Source organism: Mobula birostris, chromosome 7, assembly GCF_030028105.1.
Source record: "Mobula birostris isolate sMobBir1 chromosome 7, sMobBir1.hap1, whole genome shotgun sequence".
Taxonomy (NCBI): Eukaryota; Metazoa; Chordata; class Chondrichthyes; order Myliobatiformes; family Myliobatidae; genus Mobula; species Mobula birostris.
Genome location: NC_092376.1, coordinates 47,436,642 through 47,459,381, shown reverse-complemented (window position 1 = coordinate 47,459,381; position 22,740 = coordinate 47,436,642). Strand labels below are relative to the sequence as shown.

The window sequence follows — 22,740 nt, the reverse complement described above, 5'->3', positions numbered from 1 at the left end:
AGTATTGGAGCAGTTGCATTTAACCAATTCCTGGAATGTTTGCTATATGAGAAATTACATTCTGGAGTATTTTTAGCTGGTTATGAAATGTAAACAAAATCTTAGTTGTTACGTAACTTTCAATTGCAACCAAATTGCAGTAAACATTTGAGTTTGAATTGAATTAACAGTTCTTATCTGATTAATTCACACCACTTTAAAACGATAGGAGCATGTGGCAGCTATTTCACTATAACCATACGTGCAAGATATACCAAAGACACAAAATACACAGACTGACTGCCACTGCTCATTGGAGTGTGAAAATGATACAACTCCTTCTTCATTAATGGGAAGGTATTTGCAACACAAGAGGCAGAGTTTTTTTTTAAATCAGTGCTCGAGCTTCTGGCAAATAATGACATCCGGGTGATATTGGTTTAGTGATGATAATAGTATTGTGCATGAACAGAATAGTCTGTGGATGATGGCAATCTCAAATGAAAGCAGTAGACAACAAATGGGCGTGAACTGCTTCATCACTTGAAAAGTTGCAGACTGAGTTAAACATTGCACAATAACCTATGGGTAGTCTGATTTTAACCCCATGGTCAGAGCAGGTGGGCAGATCTGAGGCAGACTTCTGAGAAATTCCTCCATTAATGTTCTGGGGATGAAACATTTGGCCTGCAATTGTCATAAATTTATTAAAATAACTGTCTTTGTCAAGGTAACAGTGCAGGAGACCATAGATGGTTCCGAGTGAATGTGAGGTTGAGAATTAAAATGACAGGAAACCAGTAGTTCTATCCCACTCCCATCCCAACCTATGACTGCAAGGTTTCCTGAATGCCTGCAAGAAAATATATCTCAGGGTAGTATATGGTGACATATACATACTTTGATAAAAAATTTACTTTGAACTTTGATCTGACAGATTTTTATCTACCCATTAACAATTTATCCCCACTGAAACAATATTGCAGGTATTCTCTTTGTTTTATCCATTCCCTGCCTTATGTATAACTTTACAATAACTTTTTTCTCTACTTCCCAGTTCTGATGAAGGGTCCTCGACCTTGAATATAACTCCACTTCTCTCTCTCTCTGCAAATGCGATCCAAACTGTTGATGTGCACTTACTGTTCTTCATTGATATTTCCAGCATCTGCAATTCATTTGATTATCAAATAATTATAATAATTGGAATCCTCCCCCTACAAATGAAACAGCAGAAGAGCCAATCCTCAGTGAGTTGCAAATTCAGTAATTGTCTACTCACCATACCATGCACCAACACACCCACCAACTGTCTTGCTGTATAGTGCTTTAGAAATATCACTCAACTCCTACTGGGGATTTCTGGGATTGATCTCCACATTTGTGATCAAGGCTTCCGATATTAAATTTAGGCATGACAGTATTTTAATGCAACTTTGACCATTTAATTGCCAGGGAATTATTGAATCATTATAGCACAAAGATTATTTGGCCCATGGGGTTAATTAGAGCTCTTTGGAGAGCAGTCTAGGCTGTAGTCCTGTAAACTTCTCTTCCTAAGTGCCTGTCACATTTTAAGAATTACGATTTCCACTACCTGTGTAGCGAATGGGTTGTACATCACTCTGTACATTAAAACATTCTTTCTTCATTTCACCCACCACTTAACATCTGCATCATCTGTCCCATGAACTGTTTATCAAAGGATAAATCGAGAGATGTTACATCTAATCTAATCCTTTTTATAGAGGAGATCTAATACAAGTCTTATCAGATCTCCTCACAATCCTTTTTTTACTGCAGGGAGAGCAATCCCAGATTCCTCAGTTTAACCTTGTAGATGAATTCCTCCATCCCTTCAATCATTCCTGTATTCCCTTTCAGGTTCTTCCTAAAATGCTGTAGCCAAAAATCAAAATAATACTTAAATGTGGCCTAACCAGTGTTCGACATAACCTTGTTTTTTTGTTCTATGCCTGCAGTTGTGAAGCACAGGACAGCTTGTGCTTGACTAACTACTTCCTCAACATTTTCTGGCACTCTTATTGATTCTTGTCCATGTACATAGAGATCCCTTTGTTCCTGAATAGTCTTTAGAACTTTGCTGTTTTTCCTGTTCTAGTTCTTTTTTCCAAAATAAATCCTTTCACTTTGCTCTGTGTTAAATTTCCTCTACCTGTGATAGGTGCTTGACATTAAGCCATAATCTATTAGAAGGGAGCTTTGGAATGTAATCTCCCCTGGCTTGAAATCAGTCCTTTTTTCTGCAGCATCAAATGTCTAAGTTGTAATTTTTTCCCCTCCCCCCATTTAGAAATCAGTGAAAAAAACTGAAAAAGAATAGAGAATACTGCGAATTCTGAAATTTAAATTGAAAATGCTGGAAATACTAACTAAACCTGCTGATAATTTGCATTTGTTTGTAATCCAGAAATATTCCTCGAGGTATTTATCCCCCTTTTATGCTTTTGCTCTTGTTTTAAAAAAAGAAAGGTGTAAATATATTTCTTTATTAACAGTCTTTATTTACTATTTTAGGCTTCTAATCAGACACTGACACCTTCACCAACACCTGTAAAAGAGCTGAAAAATAAAGCATTGCTGTGCAAACCTTTGACCCAAACAAAGGCGACATACTGTAAACCTCATATGCAGTCAAAATCCTGTCAAACAGGTATGAACTTCTCATCTTCCAACCAGCTAGCAACTGCATGGATAGGTCTCAGAAGGTTTTTCTGAATTCTGCCTGCCTACTTATAACTATAGCAAAGCCTTACCATTTTGTAACCTTTATGGGCAATCTTGTTCAGAGTTTAGATGGAGACTGTTGCTGTGCAATTTAGGCCATTCTTAATTGGTTTGTAAGTCAGTTCATGTAATACTGAATGTGGGGCGTTAAGAAAACAAAACTATCAGTTAAAATGCAGTTGGAAGACTGGCATTAACTACACCAGGCACACTGTTATCCAATCATTATTTTAAAATGTTGCTATTATTTTTATGTTATGCTTTGACTTGATACTTACAGTTAACACGACTTGCACTTGTTTCAGAAGCAAGGTAGAGTCTGCTGGAGCACAGGAGATAATCTCCTGTACAGCCAAGCAGTTGGGAACTGCAAAACTGAGGCATAATATATCACCAAGTGATAGATAGATGTAAATCATGTTGCATTTGGCAATTTTAACTATTTAGGTTTGAACATAAGATAAGAATTTATAATGGAATAAGTTGACACAAAATCTGGAAAAATGACATCAGTTAATGAATGCAGACATTTATATTTTAAATGTTACACGTTCCAAGATATTGCACATCAGGTACAGAGGCAAATGTAGTCTTTGGATGAAATGGAAGTAAATGTATGCAAATGTAATGTCATTCCTACTGTACTTAATTTTTATATCAGCATTATAAATTCCTAGGCCTTCATTTGCAATAGGTGCAGCAGTCGTAAACTGCCTAACAGTAACTCATACCAGTGGTTTACAACAGAAAGGTTGAGGTGCTAAACATAAATTCCCAGGAATTTCAGTTAATCTGTGTTGAAGCATGTGTCAAACCAGGGAACAGAGGATAAATGGAAAAGGTAGAGGGACGGGAAGAAGATGAGATGGGAGTCCCCACTGCTGAGGTGAAGAGCTATTGCAACAACCTGATAGTTATGGGACCGGATTACAGAGAAGGGAAGGGGCACATCCATGAAAATATGAGAATTTTTAAATTGCATCATTGGGGAGGGAGGTGTTGTCTGGGTTTGGTATACTTTGAAGTATAACAGAAAGCAAGTGTGAAAATGAAAAAAAAACAAAAGAGACAATTTATTATTGCACCGGCTTTTATTTGTCCAGTCTCTTTCTCACAATTTCACTCTGCCTTTCACTTATGCTTTGATTTTATCTGTGTATATTTGACAAGAAGATATGAAAATGCTTCATAAGTTCGCATATTTTCTTATTTCAGAGGATGACTGGAAGCCTCAGTTGGTTCCTGTGCCTATCCCTGTGCCAGTCTATATCCCAGTGCCTATGCACATGTATTGTAACAACTATCCAGTACCAATTTCTATGCCTTTACCGGTAAGTTCATTGTTTAAACATGTAGCTCAGCATTTTAAAAGTAAAACTTTTCTTTGTTGTAGGATTTAATTAAGTGAAATGAACTAAATTTTGGCCATTTTCCATCCGTATTTCTCATAAGATGTGCAGCCATTAATGTAATATTTCTGGAGCAGGTACCTGTTCCAGTATTTCTACCTACTACCCTAGAGAATGCTGAGAAGATAGTTGAAACAATAGAGGATCTAAAAAGGAAGGTACCTTCCAATCCCATTGAGGCTGACATACTTGCTATGGCAGAAATGATTGCTGAAGCAGAAAAGAATCCAGTATCCATGGAACTTTGTGGTAAGCTTTTATACTTAAGTAACAGGGAAAAGAAAATGATATGGTGGAAAAGAAGATGCAATGTTGATGGTCTTTTGCTTAATAAAAGAAATAAAGCCAAAACTAGTTTAATCCCTATGGATTACTAGGAGTGCAGTTTTATGTCCCAGCACTAGAGTGTGCCATGTATACCAGTAAAAACTAAAGTGAAAAGAAATGCCAGTAACTAAATGTGAAGTCAAAAATACACTTGTTCATTTATCTTCCCTCTCTAATAAATAAAAACATACTTATTGAAATTATCAAACCATTTATATTTTTCAAATCCCTTTCACTCAATATCACGATTTTGCTTTTAAAGATTTACAAAGTTGAAGCAAATGAAGAAATTAAAGAGAAAAGCAGCAACAAAATTAAAAAGATTTGTAAGAAGCATTACTGTGAAGAAAACAAGGAAACAAGCAACAATAGTGTAGTTTGCGAGAATATTATAAATAAGTTTAGTTCTGTGCAGACTAAAAATGACACAAAATGACATTAATTTATTTTAACACAATAATCATTCCCTTTTATCAAACCAGCACTTTAAATCAGTTCTTAACAGCTTGAAGCCATCAGGTTGTCTGTGAGAATGTGACTGACCAAAACCTTTTTAGTTCAGTTAATAATCTTGAATTTTGTAAAATAACTACTAACTAGCATTAGTAATAATGACCATAAAACTAATGGATTATTGTTTCTGAACCCATTTAGTTAACTAATACTCTTGATGCAAGGAAAATTAGCACTCTTAACCTGTCTGGTTAAGATGTGATTCCAGAGCTACCCATATGGTTAACGCATAAATGCCCTCAGTGTTCTAAAACCACTCACCTGTACTAATACTGCTAAATTCAAATTAGGACCGCAGTCCTTCTCAGGGGCAGCAACCCTCGTTGATTCCATTCTAGTCTGGAATCTTCACCACCTGTGAGATGGCTTTCTGTGAGATCATACCTGCACCTCTTGTAGCATTCCTGATCCGGCTGTAAGCAGATTCCAGATTTCATTGTTCATGCAGACTGGGGAAAACTGAAGGATTTTGTGGGGACACACTCATCCATAGCTGTTTAAATAAAGCCTGTCCCAGAGCATTCTAATTGACAGCAGTTCAAATGCTTGACCAGACACTTATTAAATGTTGTAAGAGTACCAGTAATGTTTTTCTAGCGCTTTGAATTAATCGAAGACAAGTGGCTCAAAGACTTCATGATTGATTGCAAACTGGGGTCCACATACCCCTCGGTTAATGGTAGGAGTCCATGGCATAAAAAAGGTTAGAAACCCTGCCATAGAGCATTTAAAATAAAATTAGATATAATAAAAGGCATCTAAGGAAATAGCTGTGTTAGTCACTTAAATTCATTATTATTGAGCAAAGCACCATTTTTTTATTTTCCCATTTTTCAACATAGTACAAATTATTGACAATTTATTAGTCATGTTATTTATGGTACTGTTCAAAGGTTCATTTTATTGTCAAAGTATGTGTGTACAATACAACACTGATATTCATCTTCTCCAGATAGCCATGAAATACATATGAAAAAGGAAAAGAAACAAAACTCGTAGACCCCAAAATCTCCCGCCCCCTCTCCCACAGAAAAAAAACAGCGACAAAACAATCGCTGGCCCCCTCACTTCACACAATCTGAGGAATTGCCACCTGATCCCTGGCGCTCTCAAATCTAGTAGAATTAACATTGTTTAAAGCAGGGAATCTAGTCATTCATTAATTTTATGTTTGCCAAAAATTTACATAAATTCACCGAGAGGGGAGGATTAAAAGGGGAAGTCTGAAACAGAGTTTTTATGATAAAATAGCTGATGTTTTATTTTTAGATTGCTCCTGCCAATGTAGTTGTATGTGATCCTGCCCTTAGAAATACAACAGAACAGCACCCATTTTTCAAATATTATATGGCCCATCAGCCTCCAGTAATTCTCCTTGAATGCTTTGCTCCAGTATGAGTATTAGCCTAGTTGTCACAATTTACAACAAACTTCTACCTCTACCAAAATCCTACCAAATCTACTGTGCAGAACTCCTGTTTCATTAGTAGTTTGTGAATATGACTGCACTGGGCAACTATTAAATCAACTGAAAATTAAGTGCAGAAGATAACTAGAAAAAAAAGACAGGTAGAGAGAGAACTTTATTAACTGAGAGAGAGGAGAGCATCATAAATCAGTACAGTTCACTGCCATTTTTTATGCAATAATATTGATTGAATTTATCTTTCCTGTGGCAATTAACTATTAAATAATGATATTTCTGATCTTTTGTTGCTCCCTTGTCAACAGAGAAGTGATTTAAAGATCTATAGGAATAGAATTTAACTCTTTCCATTAAATATGCAGGTTCCTATTTATAGAAACTCTCCATTTAGACTGATTACTGATTATTTTACTTATTTGGGAGTTAAAATTACTAAGAGACATAAGGATCTATTCAATTTCAACCTTTTACCATTAATTAATCAGGTTAAACAACTGATTACTAAATAGTCCCCTTTGTCTCTATCTTTGATTGGCCGTATTAATGCTGTTAAAATGATTATTTTACCCAAATTTTTATATTTATTTCAAGCGATACCGATTTTTATTCCTAAATCTTTTTTTGATACTATTGACTCTAAAATTTCCTCTTATATATGGCAAAATAGAAATCCCAGACTAAGTAAAAAATACTTACAGAAATCTAAGAAAGAGGGTGGTTTGGCATTGCCTGTCCTAAGATTTTACTACTGGGCAATTAATATCCGATACTTAATATTTTGGACACAAGATTGGAATATAACTCCAAGCCCACATTGGGTAAACCTTGAAGGCCATTCTGTACAAGGGTTTTCTTTAGCCTCCATTTTAGGAACTTCACTGCCTGTTGCACCATCTAAATTGAATAAACAAATTTTCAACCCTATAGTTAAACATACATTGCGAATATGGTTTCAATTTCGTAAATTTTTTCGCTTGAATGAACTTATGTTATCAAGTCCTATTATATCTAATTTCTTTTTCCAACCCTCGGTAATGGACCAAGGCTTTCTGATATGGAAAACGAAAGGCATAATATGTTTTCGTGATCTATTTCTGGATAACTGCTTTATGTCTTTTGAGCAGTTATCTGAGAAATTTGATTTGCCTAGATCCCATGTTTTTAGATACTTACAAATAAGAAATTTTTTAAATACTACGTTGCCTACCTTTCCGACTTCAAATCCTTCTGGCATTTTTGATAAAATTTTAGGTTTTAATCCTTTGCAGAAGGGATTAATAGCAATAATTTATGATATAATTATGAAATTACAGCCAGATATATCTGATAAAATTAAAAATGAATGGGAAAGAGAACTTCAACTTTCCGTACCTACAGAGAAATGGGATAAAATTTTTCAATTAGTTAGTACTTCTTCTATATGTGCTAAACATACTTTAATACAATTTAAAGCAGTACACAGAGCTCATATGTCCAAAGATAAACAAGCTCGTTTTTATTCCCATATAAACCCTACTTGTGATAGATGTCAATCTGAAGTGGTTTCTTTAACTCATATGTTTTGGTCCTGTCCTCTTTTGGAAAAATATTGGAAAGACATTTTTGATATTATTTCAACAGTTCTATGCTTTGATTTAAAACCCCATCCTATTATGGCAATCTTTGGATTGCCAATGGTAGAACATAGATCTTTATCTTCTTCGGCCTCTCGAATGATAGCTTTTGTTACTTTAATGGCGAGAAGATCTATTTTGTTGAACTGGAAGGAAATTAATCCTCCAACTACACTCCAATGGTTTTCTCAAACCATATTAAGTTTAAATTTAGAAAAAATTAGAAGTGATATTTTTGACCCTTTGGTTAAATTTGAAGATACCTGGAAATCTTTTATGCAACATTTTCATATGATGTAATCTGACCTTTCCGAATCTTTTTTCTAAAATTATATGATGAGCGAAGCGGAGTTAGCGACATTATGGATCATGTCTGATAAAAGTTGTTGGTCTAGCCCTGTTTTGCCTTTTTTTGGGGCATTTTTTTCTCTTTTTCTTTTGGGTTTTTTTTTGTTTATATATTTTTTTTCTTTTTATTTCTTTGTTAATGTTTAATCTCATTATGAGTTTGGAAGTCTTTTATTTCTATGTTACTTAAAATTCATTTTATATATGCTGATGAACATTTTTCCAATCTCTTTGTACCAACCTTGTTATTGAGTTTATAATTTTGAAAAATTAATAAAAAGTTTTAAAAAGAAAAGAAAGGAATAGAATTTAATCTTTATATTAAGAAATTACAACCTCTATGATATGCTATTGTGGAAATTTGTTTTTAGGTATTGACAATGATGAGAATGGTGAAAGTTTCTTGGATGTTTTTGGGACCATTAAAGATGATCTGGAAGAGCAACCCAATATGCCTGGTAGTCAATATGAGCTTGGACTGGACCTTGAGATTGATTTTCCAAGAAGTATGTTCCTTAAAATTGCACTTTTATTTTAAAATTTACCTTTACTTAGCTATTTAAAGTGTGTATCCAGAATGACCCCATTTTAGTGTTACATGTAAATAAATTGAGATGTAATTATGAACAGTGGGTCATTTTCATCTGCAGATACATATTGATTTTCTCCTCTCCTATCATATTCTTCCTTCAGCCCTTTACCTTTCCCACCTATCTTCTCCCATTTTCTCACTTCATTCCCCTTCCCTCACCCACCTGGGGTCCATGGACCCCTTGGTTAGTGGTAAGGCTCCATGGCGTGAAAAGGGTTGGGAACCTCTGCTCTACCTTCTACTTCTTCTCAAACCCCACCTTCTTTTTCTGGTTTCTGCCCCTGTCCTTTCCAGTCCTGATGAAGGGTCTTGGCCCGACACATTGATTCTTCATTCCTTTCCATAGATGCTGCCTGACCTGTTGAGTTTCTCCAGCATTTTGTATGCGTTACATATTTATGTTAATTGTTTTTACTTTTAGAACTTTTGCAGTGCAGTAACCCACACTAGAGAGCTGACATGAAACTGCTTCCAGATCATTATGCAGTTCAATGCAGAAAAATGTAAAAGTAATGCACTTTGGAAATAATAATTCAAAAGCATATATGTTAAATAGTAAAATTATAACTCTATCCAGGATGAGTACAGGTTTTCCCCACTATCCGAAGGTAAAGCGTTCTTATGAAACGTTTTGTAAGCCGGAATGTCGTAAAGTGAATAAGCAATTACGATATATTAATATGGGAAAAATTTTTGAGCGTTCCCAGACCCAAAAAATAACCTACAAAATCATGTCAAATAACACATAAAACCTAAAATAACAGTAACATATAGTAAAAGCAGAAATGATATGATAAATACACAACCTATGTAAAGTAGAAATACTTTTCTGCAGCACTGTCTAGCGCAGCGAAAATCTCGCGGAAGCGCTCTCGGCAGAAAAACTCTCTGCAGTAATCTTTAAACTATGAAGCTGCCAAATCATACCAAATAACACATAAAAATACACAGCCTATATAAAGTAGAAATAATGTATGTGCAGTATAGTTTCACTTACCGGAATCGGGAAGACTCCAATAAATTGCAGTTTTGTCACAGTTAAACGTTTGCTTATACAAATAAGCACCTGACACAATCGGCAATCGCCTCTGATCTGGGCCAACATTTACATGTTGGGCGGCACCTAGTTAATTAGCTTGTTTATTTCGGCTTTTTTCTTAAAGATGTGCTCGGTGCGTTCCGACTACCACTGCATTCTTCGCGGCAATGTATCGGTCCGCAGCCCGGAGGTTGGGGACCACTGCTTAAACTATGAAGCTGCCCTCGCCTCAGAAACCGATCAAACCACTCATGACTACCTTTAAATTCCACTTTCATCACCATCGTCTAGTGCTTTCTGTTTCAGCGTATTAAAAAGACTGACTGATTTCTCCTTAAGTATAAGAAAACTTAACGGAACACCACGCTTTGTACACCCATCAATCCACTCAAGCAATAGACTTTCCATTTTATCCATTATTGGATGCCGACTAAGAGAGACCATTTTGCTACGAGCAGAACCAACAGTAACATCGGCGGCTTTCAAAATTCTTTCTCTCTGCGTATAAATAGTGCGAATGGTGGACGCAGGCAAGTTCAACGTGCGGACAATGTCCTTACTTCGTTCACCACAATCGAAACGCTTAATTATGTCTAGCTTTACACTAAGTGTAACACCCTTGCGAGCTCTTTTAGGCTTTTCGGATACCTTAGAACTCATCTTGTTAATGGATGCACAAAATAAATCGAGATAAAGTACATATATAAGCAATGCTGGCTAGAATGCAGTTCCGGGGGAGGAGCTTGGCTGTTCGGGCACGTGCTGCCTTTTTTCGTAACAGTGAAAACACCTTCTGTTAGCGAAAACAGGTAACTAATGTAGGTCTTTCGTAACAGCGAGGTGTCATAAAGCAAATGTTCAGAAAATGGGGGCCACCTGTACTGGGGTTGATGGATACATGGGTCATGGCAAAAGGGCAAATTAGGTACATATTTGCTATTGTTGTTCCAACATCAGAAACACTGCTAACACAGATGTAAAGCTTTGATTCTGGTACTATCAGCACTATTGTTGGTTTCCTGGTATAGCCATGTCGGAAATGGTAGGCATTACTGTGGTGGAATTTGTCATGGTGCCAACCTTCAGATCTCAGACAGTCAGCTTCACAATGTTAGTACATAGTATTTGCTGATTGCAGTACAAGTGACTCATCAGACAGAGAATGTGCCTAATGGACTTGAGGCTGGTGAATTACATCACCTGCAGTGCCTCAGTGACCCTCCAAGGTCACAGCCTTCTAGCAGAAAGTTATCAAAGAGGTTTCAAAGGATATGACTGCAGTCCATGAGTAACTACACCTCAGAGAAACCAGCAATGACAGTAAATACTAATGACAAGTATATCTACGTTGGTGGAAAAGTAGATGGAAGTCTTGTCTTAGAGAGGTGAGAGTGTCAATTATTTGTCAGATGCAGCAGTCGATCAACAAACAGGTATGTTTCAACAAATACGACCTGGAATGATCCTACAGCTGGAAGCTGAGAACAAGGGTTATCTTGACTTTGAGAGAGTAACGGGATCATAATTATGAGATGTTACTCTGGGTGTTTTGAGGCTAAAATTCCGAGAGTGGGCTGCCATTTGAAAGACTAGCCTGCATAGACTTTGTTCCTCCATGGAGTAGATAAGAACGTAACTCCCTCTGGAGTGGCTAAGGTGTTAGATGCTGAGCTTTTGCACACCTCTCATGATGTGGTCCTCATGGATGCCTTTGGGAACAGGCATGTGTCTTTCGCATACTCATGTGATTCACAAAGATGAAGGAAGTTGGTTGGACTTGCTAAGTCCACTCAATGTCCTGAATTGATGTTAGTGACTTCCTTATATTATTGTCCCCTTGTTCTGCACTTGTCTATGAATAGAAATTGATTTTTATATAACCCTTTTAAATGGAAAGAAAACTTCACTTTTACTCATACTTTAACCACTAAAGCTACATTATATTTGTGTGTGTTTATAGTGTATGAGATTTGCACTGCATGTACAAAAACAATTTTTTAACTTTAAAACAACAGATTTTAAAGTCACCTGTTTGGAAATTTTCACTATTATATATTTAGGGATAGCTTTAGTCATTATTCACTTACAGAAAAACCATTCCAATGCTATGAAAGTTCATTATTAATGCCTTCAGAATCTCTTTAGCCACCTCTTTAAGAGCCCTGGGGTGTAGTCCATCTAGTCCAGGTGACTTATTTACCTTCAGATCTTTCAGCTTTCCAAGGATCTTATCCTTAGTTGTAGCAACTACATTCACTTCTGTCCCCTGACACTCTCAAGTATCTGGCATACTGCTAGCATTTTTCACAGTGAAGACTGACTCAAAATACATATTAAGTTCATCTGTCATTTTTTTTCTCCATTGCTACCTCTCTGGCATCATTTTCCAGAGGTCTAATATCTATTCTCATCTCTATTTTACTCTTTATATATCTGAAAAAACCTTTGATCTCCTCCTGATATTATTGGCTAGCTTACCTTCAAATTTCATCTTTTCTCTCATGATTTTTTATAGTTGCCTTCTGCTTTTTAAAAGCTTCCCAATCCTCTGTCCACTAATTTTTACTATATTATTTGCCCTCTCTTTTTCTTTTATGCTATTTTTGAATTCTCTTGTCAGTCACAGTTGCCTCATCGTTCCTTTAGAATAATTCTTCATCTTTGGCATGTATTTATCTTGCATCTTCTGAATTGCCCGTGAAAACTCCAGCCATTGCTATTCTCCTGTCATCCCTGCTAGTGTCCCCTTTCAGTCAACTCTGGCCAGCTCCTCTCTCATAACATTGTAATTCCCTTAACTCCATTGTTATACTGATACATCTGATTTTATTGTCTCCCTCTCAAACTGCTGGGTGAATTCTATCACATTATGATCACTGTCTCCCAAAGATTCCTTTACCTTAAGCTTCCTAATCAAATCGGGTTCATTACACAACACCCAATGCAGAATTGTTTTTCCCCTTGGGGGCTCAAACATAGCTGCTCTAAAAAGCCATCTTGTAGGCATTCTATAAATTCCTTCTCTTGTGATCCAGCACCATCCTGATTTTCTCAATCTATCTGAATATTCAAATCCCCATTGACTGTCATAACGTTTTTATTACATGTCCTTTCTATTTCCCATTCAAATTTATATTGCACATCCTATCTACTGTTCAGGGGCCTGTAGGTAGTAACTCCCATCAGTGTGTTGTTACCCGTGCAGTTTCTTAACTCTACCCACATGGATTCTATACCTTACAATCCTATGCACCTCTTTCTAAGGATTTGATTTCATTTTTTTGCCAACAGACCCACACCACCCTCTTTTACCTACCTGCCTGAGCTTTTGATAAAAGATGTATCCTTGGATGTTAAGCTCCCAAACATAATCTTTCAGCCATGTCTCATGCCTACATTATACCTGCCAATCTCTAAATACATTACAAGACCATCTACCTTATTCCAAATACTGTGTGCATTCAGATATAACCTTCAATCCTGCAATATCACCCTTTTTGATTTTGCCCCCATGTTACACTTCACCTCACACACTGACCAATTTTGCCCTGTCATCTGCCTGTCCTTCCTGACAGTCTCACTACACACTGCATTGACTTGTATACCAGCTGCCCCATCCTCAGCTCTATCACTCCCGTCCCCATCCCTCTGCCAACTCAGTTTTAAACACCCCCCCCCCCCCCCAGACAGCAAGCCTGCCTTTTTATATATCTGAAAAAAAACTTTTGGCTTGTTCTGTGTTGTTGGCTAGCTTATCTTTATATTTCATCTTTTCCCTCCTTATCTCTTTTCAGTTGCCTTCACTTGTTTTTTAAAAGCTTCCCAGGCAGTAGCGTTAGGGTCAGTTTACTTAGTGCTTTTGGAATATGCATTAACCAGGTGAAGTGGTTAATCAAAGGATTGTTGCATCTTTATTTGAATGTAGTGCAATATTTTGCATGCCAAATTGTTCCCATAATTACATCACAATTTACAATGCCAGCTTCCCTTAATTGGGAAATGAGATTTGAGATTAAGGCTACGTCCACACTAGACCGGATAATCTTGAAAACGCCGATTTCGCGTAAAAATGATAGGCGTCCACACCAGGTGTTGTTGAAAATACCTCTGTCCACATTAAAACGGGTATTTGGGTGAATCTCCTCCTACTGGGCATGCACAGGACACACAAAAAACAAGCGAAGAGGAAGCTGTATACTTGGTGCGCGTTTGTCCAGTTACAGACTAGAAAAACTTAAAAAGAAATTGCCAAACGAAAGACTTGGTGCGCGTTTGTCCAGAAACATTTCCTACAGCCATAGTCACTTCACCGATGAAAGGGACGACAGCTACGACTAAGTACAATAAGGCTTGTTACTGGGCAAAAGTGAAATTTGCTGTTACCTCATTTGTTTGCCTTTACTTTTGCCATGTCTTTGTGTATTATTTTGCTGTATTTAACATGTGCAGTAAAACGAGTTACTGGGCAAAAGTGACAATTGCATCTATTGAATGTTTGCACAAGCATTACATTAATAAAGCACCTTGTTAAATGTATAAAACATGTCTGCATCAGTGTTATCTTGTATTTCCATACAACGTTACACTAGGATGTTACACATCTATTGTCAGATATTGTTGTTGTGGTGTTGGAGGTTGCATTCAAGAGAACAATGAAATGCCACGCTGCCACCACCATTTGTTCCGGCATGTCAAGGCAGCGTTTTTAAAAATAGCCGGTTACCCCATACACACAACAGCCAACCAGCGTTTTCAGATTTATTCACTCTGGAGAGTGTTTTAGAAAAGCTCCATTTTTGGGGGAGGAAAACGCTGTTTTAGTGTGGACGGAGGGTCAAAACGAAGAGAGAAGGCTTTAGTTACGGATTTATCCGGTCTAGTGTGGACGTAGCCTAAGACATTCAAGTGTTTGTTCTGAGTTGGAAATAAGCATCTGCTCACTCAGTGAAGCAGTATTCTTAAAGAGGGTATATCAGAATGATTTTTCAGCTATGGATTGATCTTGAGGGAGTCAGTGATGTTTATAGGGTTTCCTTATTGAGCTTATACATTGTAAAGAAAAATTTGTGTGTTTACAGCTGCAGAAGAGTTGGATACTGAGGGTGATTATCTATTACCTCCAGTTTTTGGAGAAGAATATGAAGAGCAACCCAGACCTCAATCTAGAAGAAAGGTATGAAGATATTTTCATAACTTAGAATATTTGATGATTTGTGCATCAAGCTGAAAGTCCATCTTGATGTTGTACATTTAATATTAAACATTTGGTATGATTTTAATGATAATATAAAGATAAGCTTGCATCTAATGAAACTTTACCTAATTGTCTGCATGTGTTGGTATCAAGAATTTAGATCTTCTTCCCCTTCTTCATCATTGACCCGTTATTTTATGTAACATCACTAACATTACATGATTACCTTAATTTTCATCATTTACTCTTCCTTTCACCAACTTCCTCCAAAGGAAACACAGGCTGAAATTGAAATTATCTTTTTACTTTATTTGTATGTAACCTGCTATTTATATACCTCCTGGCTAAAGCAAAAAGGGATATACTGTATTTGCTATCTGCAAATGATGTATCTTATCCTGTTGTATGATATTACTTTAAAATGTCACTGATTTGTTTTGCTTTCATAGGGTACAAAGCAAAAGGCACTTACTGATAATCATTCCCAAGATGGTAGCGTCTCCACATCTGAAGTTGGATTCACATTAAGTTATATTTATGGTATAAATGCATGGAAGCATTGGATTGCAACTAAAAAAGTCAAGAGTGAAAATACAGTCAAAGTAGATGGATATAACTCTGCTCGTAAGTATTTCTTTGATACTGGTGTAGTTATAGAATAGTCTGTTTTTACTGAGCAGAACAAGTAACTGTATATCCATTAGTCTACTTCTTCTCAGCAGTAACCCCACTGCTGGGGAAAGTACCAAAAGTCAAAAAAGAAAAATAAGTATGCTACTAAGGTGTATAATTTTATTTAGGAAGAGGGGGAGGGAAATGTAAGTTAAATGTAAATTGAAGTCTAGTTTTTAAAAATAATGTTTGATGGCGCCGAGAAGTTGGAATAATATTCTCTTCAGAAAAACTACAAAGCCAACCGCAGAATATTTGTTTAGTGGTATGATTTTGTAAACGGTCTCTCCGGATCAACGGTAATTGTACTCTGGTTTCTTGGATTGTGAGATGGGTAATGAGGCCAACAAGGAACCACAAACTTTTCTGCAGGTAAAAGTTGTGATAAAGGTTTTCAACAAGGTGGGCAGAATGGGTGGTTTATGAGGTAATGTGCACCTCCTTCCACTTGTAACATGGAATATTTCAGCACAAGAATGGGTCCCTTGGTCCACAATGTATATGCTAATCATGATGCCAAGCTAAACCAATCTTATCTCTCTCCACATGACCTTTATCCTTTCATTCCCTGCCTGTTCATGTGCCTGTCTAAATGCCTCTTAGCTATTGTTATCGCATCTACTTCCGCCAGTGCATTCCAGGCACCTACCGCTTTCTGTATAAAGCAGAATCCAAAAAAACTTGCATTGTAAGTCATAAACAAAGAGAAAATCTGCAGCTGCTGGATAGCAAAGTAATGCTGGAGGAACTTAGCAGGCCAGGCAGCATCTATGGAAAAGAGTATACAGTCGACGTTTCGGGCTGAGACTACATTGTAAATCTCCTTTAAAACTCTGCACGTCTCGCCTTAAAGTTATGCCCTCTTTAATTTGGCATTTCCACGCTGAGAGAAAGACTGACCATCAACCTCATAACCTTATATACTTCTATCATATCCCATGGTAGGGCCATTGCAAGGATCTATAAAAATGTGGCCATTCGTACTAGACTCTGAGTACTTAAGGGAATTTGACCTGGAAGAGATTGTCTGTTATCTTCCTCTCAGCATTTTGGGCTGTGAGGTAGTGGATTTGTGAACGAAGCTGGTCATCACCAGGATTTGAACAAGACTGCCACCTGCGCCTAAGGCCTTATTATTTTTGAATTTGTCAATGGTCCTCTCAACTTTTTGTTGGTCAGGCAGGGCTGGCCTAAACAGGCTATTGTGTAGTTATGGTATAGGGTGTTCACATGAGAGTTGGAATTGAGGAGGATGTTTGAGTGTTCCTTCCAATAGGAAACTGTTTAATAATAGAAACTATTTTTGCCATTGTCCCTGTTGAGCTCACCCTTATTTGCTGCTCTCAGTAAACTGGGGCATAGATACAGTATTGTACAAAAGTCTTGGGCACCCTAGATTTTTTATATAAATTTTGTTTTGTGTGTTTACTTTGTCTTCTGCATTCGTGTGTCAGTTGAAAAGGAGCATAATTTTAGATTTCCAAACATACATTTTCCAAAAAAATGTAATGTTCCAGAAAAATATTAGCATTTTGTTAAAGAAAGCAATATTAAGTAATAGACCAGCTTTTAGATAAAAACTTGATTACTTTGTATACAACCCAGTGCATGATTAAACAAACAGGTGCTAATGATCACTGACATAATGAACTGATTAACTGAAACAGAAATGGGTGTAGAAGGAACCAAACTGGGTGAAGGACAACCAAACTAATAGGTGAGGGTGTGACAGCTTAATCTTCAAATGATCAATTCTTACGCCATGGCAAGAGTGAGCATAGCAACAAGGTGGTCATTTTGCATCAGCAAGGTCTTCCCAAGAAGAAATTTCACAGCAGACAGGAGTCAAACCAGTCTTCCTGCTTCTTGGTATATAAACCAGGAACCAAATATAGCAGCCTTCATCACATAAGCTGTGGGTTTAGTGGTTGTTTGGAGCCAGATTGATGGAGTTAAAAAGAGTAGATTAGACAATTGACAGTAGAGCAGTAATCAGTGTCTGTTAGACTATGAGGCATAGGAACTCAATTAGGCTATTTGGCCTATCAAGTCCTCTCCTCCATTTGATTATGTCTGATTTATTTTCCCCCTCAAATCTTTCTCCCTGTAACCTTTGACACCCTTAATAATCAAGAACCTTTTTGGTTTGCAGGATGCAAACATCTTTGCTGGTCCTTGGTCAAACAGTAATGTCATCTGCAAGTGTATGGACTCCTGGTGTTGCCATGACTTCTTATGCTCATCCCTCTGATGAAATGTGTTCGTTCATTATGACAAGGCCATATCCAGGAGAAGAACCGGACAGATTTTGCTTTTCCTGCGCAATGCTTGTTGACCACATTTTGCCAAACGATTATGTCAGTTCCCACCTCAGCATTGAAGTTATCTGGAGGGGGTGATTATGAAGTTCATTCTATAAATATAGTGTTCCTCATCCATTTTATCCTTCCAGGGAAAGATGTACCCACCACTTTGTTCTTTAAACTGCCATCTCCTGTTCAATTTGCCTCACTCAGTGCAAAAAATCTCAATGTCAGTGTGTCCAAGTTCTCTTGTTATGGTAGTACAGCAACATTCATATCTGTTGGGGTTGTCCACGATGACCTTCATGTTTCAGGTTCTGATCTCCATATTGTAGAGTGGAACTTGCCTAGACTAAATGTGAATCCCAATATCTGGCTTAAGTTGCACACTGAACTTGCGCTCCCAAAAGCCAGTCCACACCCACCATCCTTGCCTACATTCACCACCAGCAACGTAGCCACATTCCTGGACATGGGCCACAGTCAGCTGAATCGAAGCTGACAGGTGAAACTACACTGTGACTAACTGATTGATTATAGTCATTTGGATTATCAAGCAACTATTATTAGAACAGATTGTCAAAAAATGACGCCATGGGGTGGGATTTAAATAACAACGCAAAGGAATTTTGGGGCTTGGGGTGCTGAAGTCATGGTTGCTAGTTGTTTTTTTTATATGTTTTTATTTTTTTATTACAAACCACAACCTTAACAAAATCAAATTAAATATTGAGCAGCAAAAGGGAGAAAAATATAAAGGCAAAAGTAAACATATGCAACAGAGGTGCACCACACTAAAAATGGTTGCCAGTTGTTAACCCAATAAAATCAGGGTATGGAACAGGACGCAACAAGGACATTGTAAGTTGGATGACATGATAAAGACAGGACAAGAAGTAACTGAAGTATTTTAAAATTTTAAAAAATCGCTACATAATATTGGAAAAAGTCAAAAATATAATTATTTTCTACCTTTCTTTTAGTATTGTCAAAGTCAACACAGTTTAAAGAGGACTTATTGTCATGTACAGCCACAGAACTTGATTGTGGATTATCTAAGTTTGTAAAGGAAGTTCGAAGACCTAATGGGGAACGCTATGCACCTGATAGTCTATATTATCTATGTCTTGGAATCCAACAGGTTAGTTACATATATAAAATTATGGTTGTAAGTAAATCTCTTCACACCTGAATTGCTGATATTATGTTCTATGACTTCCTGCTAAATATAGGTGATTTCCCTGCATTGAGGGAGAATGTGTTCTTAGAATATTGTCTGTGTTGCAATTCTCTGTAACGTGATGTCACATACACTGTACATAAATCAAGAAACTTAGAACTGTACAGCACAGGAATAGGCCCTTTGCCCACTATGTCTCTGCTGACCATGATGCCAAATTAAACCTACCTGCCTGCACACGGTCCATTTCCTTCCATTCCCTGCACGTTCAATATGCCAGTCTAAATGCCACTATCCTGTTTGTTTCCACACCACCCTGGCAACTTCCCCCCTCTCACCTTAAAAACATGTCCTCTCGTATTTGTCATTTCTACACTGGGAAAAAGACTATCTTACCTATTTTTTGAGTCTTAGAGTGATTCAGCATAGAAACATACTGACTCATATGCCAACTAAGATGCCCATGTGAGATAATCCCATTTCCCTTCATTTGGGCCATATCCCTCTCAACCTTTCCTGTCCATGTACTTGTCTATGTGTCTTAAATGTTGATATTGAACATGTCTTTCATAATATTAAAAATTTCTATCAAGTTTCCCCTCCGCCTCCACATCCTTCCTATAACGAATTGGCTGGAGCTGTACACAGGCTCCAAATGAGGCTCAACAGCTGCAACATGAGTTCCTGACTCTTACACTCAGTGCCTTGACTAAAGGCAAACATGCCATAAGGCACCTTTACCACCCTATCTACGTGTGTTGCCTCTTTCAGAAAACCATAGCCTTGCACCCAAAGATCCCTTTGTACATCAATGCGGTTATGGGTCCTGCCATTTACTTTATACTTTCCCCTTGTATTTACCCTCCCATTGTACAACACTTCACAGGTGCCTGGATTCAACTTCATCTAGTTCTCTGCCCATAGCTACAACTGATCTATATCCTGCTTTATCCCTTGCCAAACTTCTTCAGTGTCTACAACTCCATCAATTTTTGTATCATCTGCAGACTTCCTAATCAGCCCATCAACATTTTCATCCAGGTTATTTGTATATATCACAACCAACAGAGGTCCCAGAACTAATCCCTGTGGAACATCACCAGTCACAGACCTCCAATCAGAATAGCACCCCTCCACCACCACCACCATATACCTTCTGAATGCCAGGCCAGTTTTGACTTCAATCTACCATATCACAATGAATCTTCTTAATCTTCTGAATCAGCCTATCATGAAGGACCTTGTCAAATGCTTTACTAAAGACCATGTAGGCAATATCCACATCATTCATCTCAAAAAATGCAAGTGAAAATTTTGTATTCATCTGCTTTTATTCAAATAAATTCTCGAATAGTGAATTTTATTCCATATCTCAACATTTTGGTTAGTGATTTGCAAGTTCTATAGGGAAAATTCTGTTACTAATATGGCCTTAAGTGGGCTCACCGGTAATGGGAACTATATTTTGTCATTGGTGGTGGTGTAATGAGTGTTAATGTGTTTTCCATGTGCTGCAGTTCATTGTGGCAGACTTGATGGGCCAAATGGCCTGGTTCTGCTCCTATATCTTATGGACAAGCAGTATTCCAACTTGGTGTACAGGCTTTCCCATGTTGGGACCGCATGCTAGCAGAGTGGTTAGCACAGTGCAATATATGTATGCATTTCTTCCTATGAAGCGCAAAACTGGTTTCCTCTCTGTCACTCCACTTTCTAATCAATCTAATGTGCTTTTGATGACAGTACTGTGGAGGCACGGTTCAAAATCAAGTGATTTTTGTGTAATTTCCGACTTAGACAAAAGTCTGTAAAAGTGGAACTTACTACCTGTGATGCATTTTGATAAATGTCCACAGCTGGAATTAGCTTGATCAATTTTCGCTTCTGCTAATTTTCATAGTTCTTCGCAGCATAAAGAGGCCATTTAGCCCACAAAGTCTCTGCCAGTTCTCAGAATAACCCCATCAGTTACATTAACACATTTACAAACTTTTCTTTCATTACTTGCACGTTAGCAATCCCCTGAATTTCCAACCAGTCACCTATACTAGGGGTGATTCACAGTAGTCAGTTAACTAATTAATCAGTACATGCTTGGATTGTGGGTGGGCTGGTGGAAAGCTATGCTGTGATGGGGCGGGTGTGCAGAATCAACCACAGATCACTGAAGTTGCAGTACACTTTCACTCCTCACAGTGCCATTGCACCTTATTAGAGCTTAAGTGTGCTATTTTGTGAGCCACACTATTATTTATTTACTGCGTTTCTTTGGTCGAAAGTAAAGATTTTGAAAACTAAGTATTCATCTCTCTGTAGTCTTCAGGGCATTTGCTTTTGATAGGATATCTTCACCCAATTTTGTTCTGATTTTAAACTTTCTTGTTCTAGATACCCACATTGAAATGCAGTTGTTCACTGTCTAGCCTATCCACCTTTGATCACTTTAGATACTGCAATCAACTTAGTTCACAGGTTTTAGAAAGTATTACACGTATTATAAGTTTTCACTATTGCTAACTTCCTTGATAAAATATATTCTAGTAAATGGTCTTTTTCCAAAAATCCTATGTGCGCTTCCCAGTGTAGAATGCTCTTAAACCATTTTGTTTATCTAATATTCTCCCCACCCTGTGATTTTTCTAATGAAGTGTACTTCCTTCATGTACCTTTGATTTTATTGTAATATCATTACATTCCTCTTATTAATTATATATGGTTTTCAGCAATTTCTCTTTCTTCTTTAGGTTCAGCATACCACATAAAGTGCCAGTTTAGTTAGCTCCTCTCTATTTCTAGATCAGAATCTGCAATATATGGAATGGAAAGCTGTACCTCAGCATTGATTGCTAGGGTAGACAATTTGAGAACTTGCTTTTTATGCTTCCTGATTAATGTATACATAATTTAATTTGCCAGAAATAATACTACACGTCTTGATGGGGGCTTGTGTACTTTTTGAAAATTGTTGCACAACTGGACCACACACACACATCAACAATATTTTAATGATAAAAAGCCCAGTTTATTGCTAATGTTACAATGTAAATAGTTACTTAATATTTTTGAAGTCAGAATGGTCTGTAGTGTAATTTCTCAATATTTTTGGAGTAAATAAACTTAGCTAAGAACAGATTTCCTGAGTTTCTCACTGTCCGTCCAGTAGTGCAAGGACAATGATTTTATAGATCTATATAAAATTCAACAGCTTCAAAACCTGTTAGTAATCTGTTCTGACTAGCCATGCAACAAAAGTAATTGGGATCCTGTTGATTGCCTGGAATTGTTTATTGGTTGACTATGAAGGATCACTTTAGTTCTAATCTCGTCATCAAGAATGTCATCTTGGCACCAAATTATTAAACCATTCCTTCCCAAAGAGCTTTGGCACTAACTCAAC

At 37.2% G+C, this 22,740-nt stretch overlaps 1 protein-coding gene across 4 annotated transcripts in view; it reads left to right on the top strand.

Annotated features, from left to right (window-relative positions):
• zmym2 (zinc finger, MYM-type 2) overlaps positions 1–22,740 on the top strand; it is a 152,558-nt gene that overhangs the window by 106,514 nt on the left and 23,304 nt on the right. For all 4 annotated transcript variants that reach the window (XM_072263077.1, XM_072263078.1, XM_072263074.1 and 1 more), the window contains 7 exons: positions 2,518–2,653; positions 3,943–4,058; positions 4,214–4,385; positions 8,735–8,869; positions 15,073–15,167; positions 15,638–15,812; positions 19,147–19,304. In XM_072263077.1, coding sequence (XP_072119178.1) covers positions 2,518–2,653; positions 3,943–4,058; positions 4,214–4,385; positions 8,735–8,869; positions 15,073–15,167; positions 15,638–15,812; positions 19,147–19,304 — 987 coding nt within the window. The remainder of the gene's footprint in view (positions 1–2,517; positions 2,654–3,942; positions 4,059–4,213; positions 4,386–8,734; positions 8,870–15,072; positions 15,168–15,637; positions 15,813–19,146; positions 19,305–22,740) is intronic.